Source organism: Sprattus sprattus (genome assembly GCF_963457725.1).
Source record: "Sprattus sprattus genome assembly, chromosome: 16".
In the NCBI taxonomy this organism is placed as follows: Eukaryota; Metazoa; Chordata; class Actinopteri; order Clupeiformes; family Clupeidae; genus Sprattus; species Sprattus sprattus.
The window spans coordinates 3,772,751-3,774,468 of record NC_137914.1 but is presented as its reverse complement, the minus strand read 5'-3'; the positions used below and the strand labels follow the sequence as shown (position 1 = coordinate 3,774,468).

The window sequence follows — 1,718 nt, the reverse complement described above, 5'->3', positions numbered from 1 at the left end:
AGCTAACTTAATCTTGTTTTTTTTCTCAACCCTTCAACTTATTCTTCTCTAAGTCCCAAAACAACAGTTCAAACTAACAGTCACCACCTACCAGGCTATAGCAATAGCTCTATATGGAACTAAAGACCATCAAACTAAACCCCTTCAGTTGTAAAGACTAACCCAAACAAAAAAAGGTAAGCCTACAGCTAGCCTGGCCCCCCAAGACCTAGAAAGGACGAGAGATGCAAGTTGATTTCATACAGAAAGAGCACTCTATTTATTCAACAGAATGATAATTTCAGATCTCCTTTACTCCTTTGAGGTCATGTCACGTAAACATGACCCCAACGGTGACTCCAGTTCTCTGCATTCAGTCGAGCTGTAAAAACAGATAAACAGTAATGTCTCAACATGTACACACCAAGAAATCTGAACATTGAATAAGTAAAATAATTCTTCCACTCTGACTTTATATTATTCATAGATCACTTATACAGACATGGATACTACTGAGTATAGAATTAACATGTAATTCAATCTAACTTACCTTGATGAAGCCAATGTCATTTGCATACTGCCTGAAGCACTGGCGACACATATTGAGTCCGTATTTCCGGATCAGACCATGTCTGTTTGAGCAGACTCGGCTGCAAAAAAACACAACAGGCATTAAACCCAGGATTCTAATAAGTAAAAACAAATGTATTGCCAAAAATATTTAAAATAATGGTAGCAGTAATGTTACATCATATAACAGTCAAACAACAAGATTCGCATCGTATCGGCTCTCATCCTGCCGCTTTATCCATATAGCTAGCAAGTTAGCCAATCATGTCGAAAAATTTACAGCGATGGTGTTGAGTAAAATCTTGTGTTTTTAAGCAGTTCAAAGTTGAAATTATTCAGCATTCATTTTTACTGCAATTCGTGAGCTGGACACCTTCAATTTCAACGATTTCGAAATCACATTAGCGCCGACGCTAAAAAGCCCGGCCTTCAGAGCCGCCATGTTGGCTAGCTAACTCTGTACACTCCATGTGGCCCGAACGTAACACAAACTAATCGGACGCATTAGGGCTGTTCAGGCAGAATTTGAAACGGTACTAGCAAAATACAACGTTCAACAATAAAAAGGTGTTATACTGACCAGGAACGGGATCCCTGGCCATATTTTCTCGGGTGACTCCAGTAGAGCTGCTGGTGGCCCATCTTGTCTCTCTAGTTAGTAAGTCGAAAAGGAAGAAAGACCAGCACGCATGCGCATAAAAAATAACTTTCTTCCTCTCGACGTCAGAGGACAACCAATAAATACTAACAATTGTCCTCTACTGGTTTGGAGGACATATTGCAGTTTCAAACCCTCCTTTTTACCACTGAGCTGCAGACCTGTCAAAATAATGGGTAATATGATGTTAAACTATGTGATTCAGTGTACTATAAAGATATTTTATGTGACTGAGTCTTTTTTTTCCAATCATCTCAATAGCATCTGTTTATATATGGAGTGTTTAATAATAGCATTTAGACTTTCCAACGACATGCAGCCTGCATCATTAAGTCAGAATGTTAAAGTTTATGGAAAAAATAAAACTTTTGTCTGATTATTTAGAGGATAAACCTAAAAGAGGCATACAATCTCAGTAGCAGACAATACGAGAGCACTTCTCTCTTGGGGTTACAATCTGAACAGAGAGCCTTTTGTAAAGCATGAATGTGTAGCCTATACATCTGCCAAG

At 38.6% G+C, this 1,718-nt stretch overlaps 1 protein-coding gene across 1 annotated transcript; it reads right to left on the bottom strand.

Moving 5' to 3' along the window:
• Nucleotides 1-235: 235 nt before the first annotated feature.
• On the bottom strand, nt 236-1,217 carry rps29 (ribosomal protein S29). Its single transcript, XM_080853351.1, has 3 exons — nt 1,130-1,217; nt 530-629; nt 236-361 (listed from the first exon to the last, which is right to left on the bottom strand). Exons 1-3 carry the CDS (start codon nt 1,189-1,191, stop codon nt 353-355), a joined length of 171 nt encoding a protein of 56 aa, XP_080709477.1. The 5' UTR covers nt 1,192-1,217; the 3' UTR covers nt 236-352.
• Nucleotides 1,218-1,718: the final 501 nt, after the last annotated feature.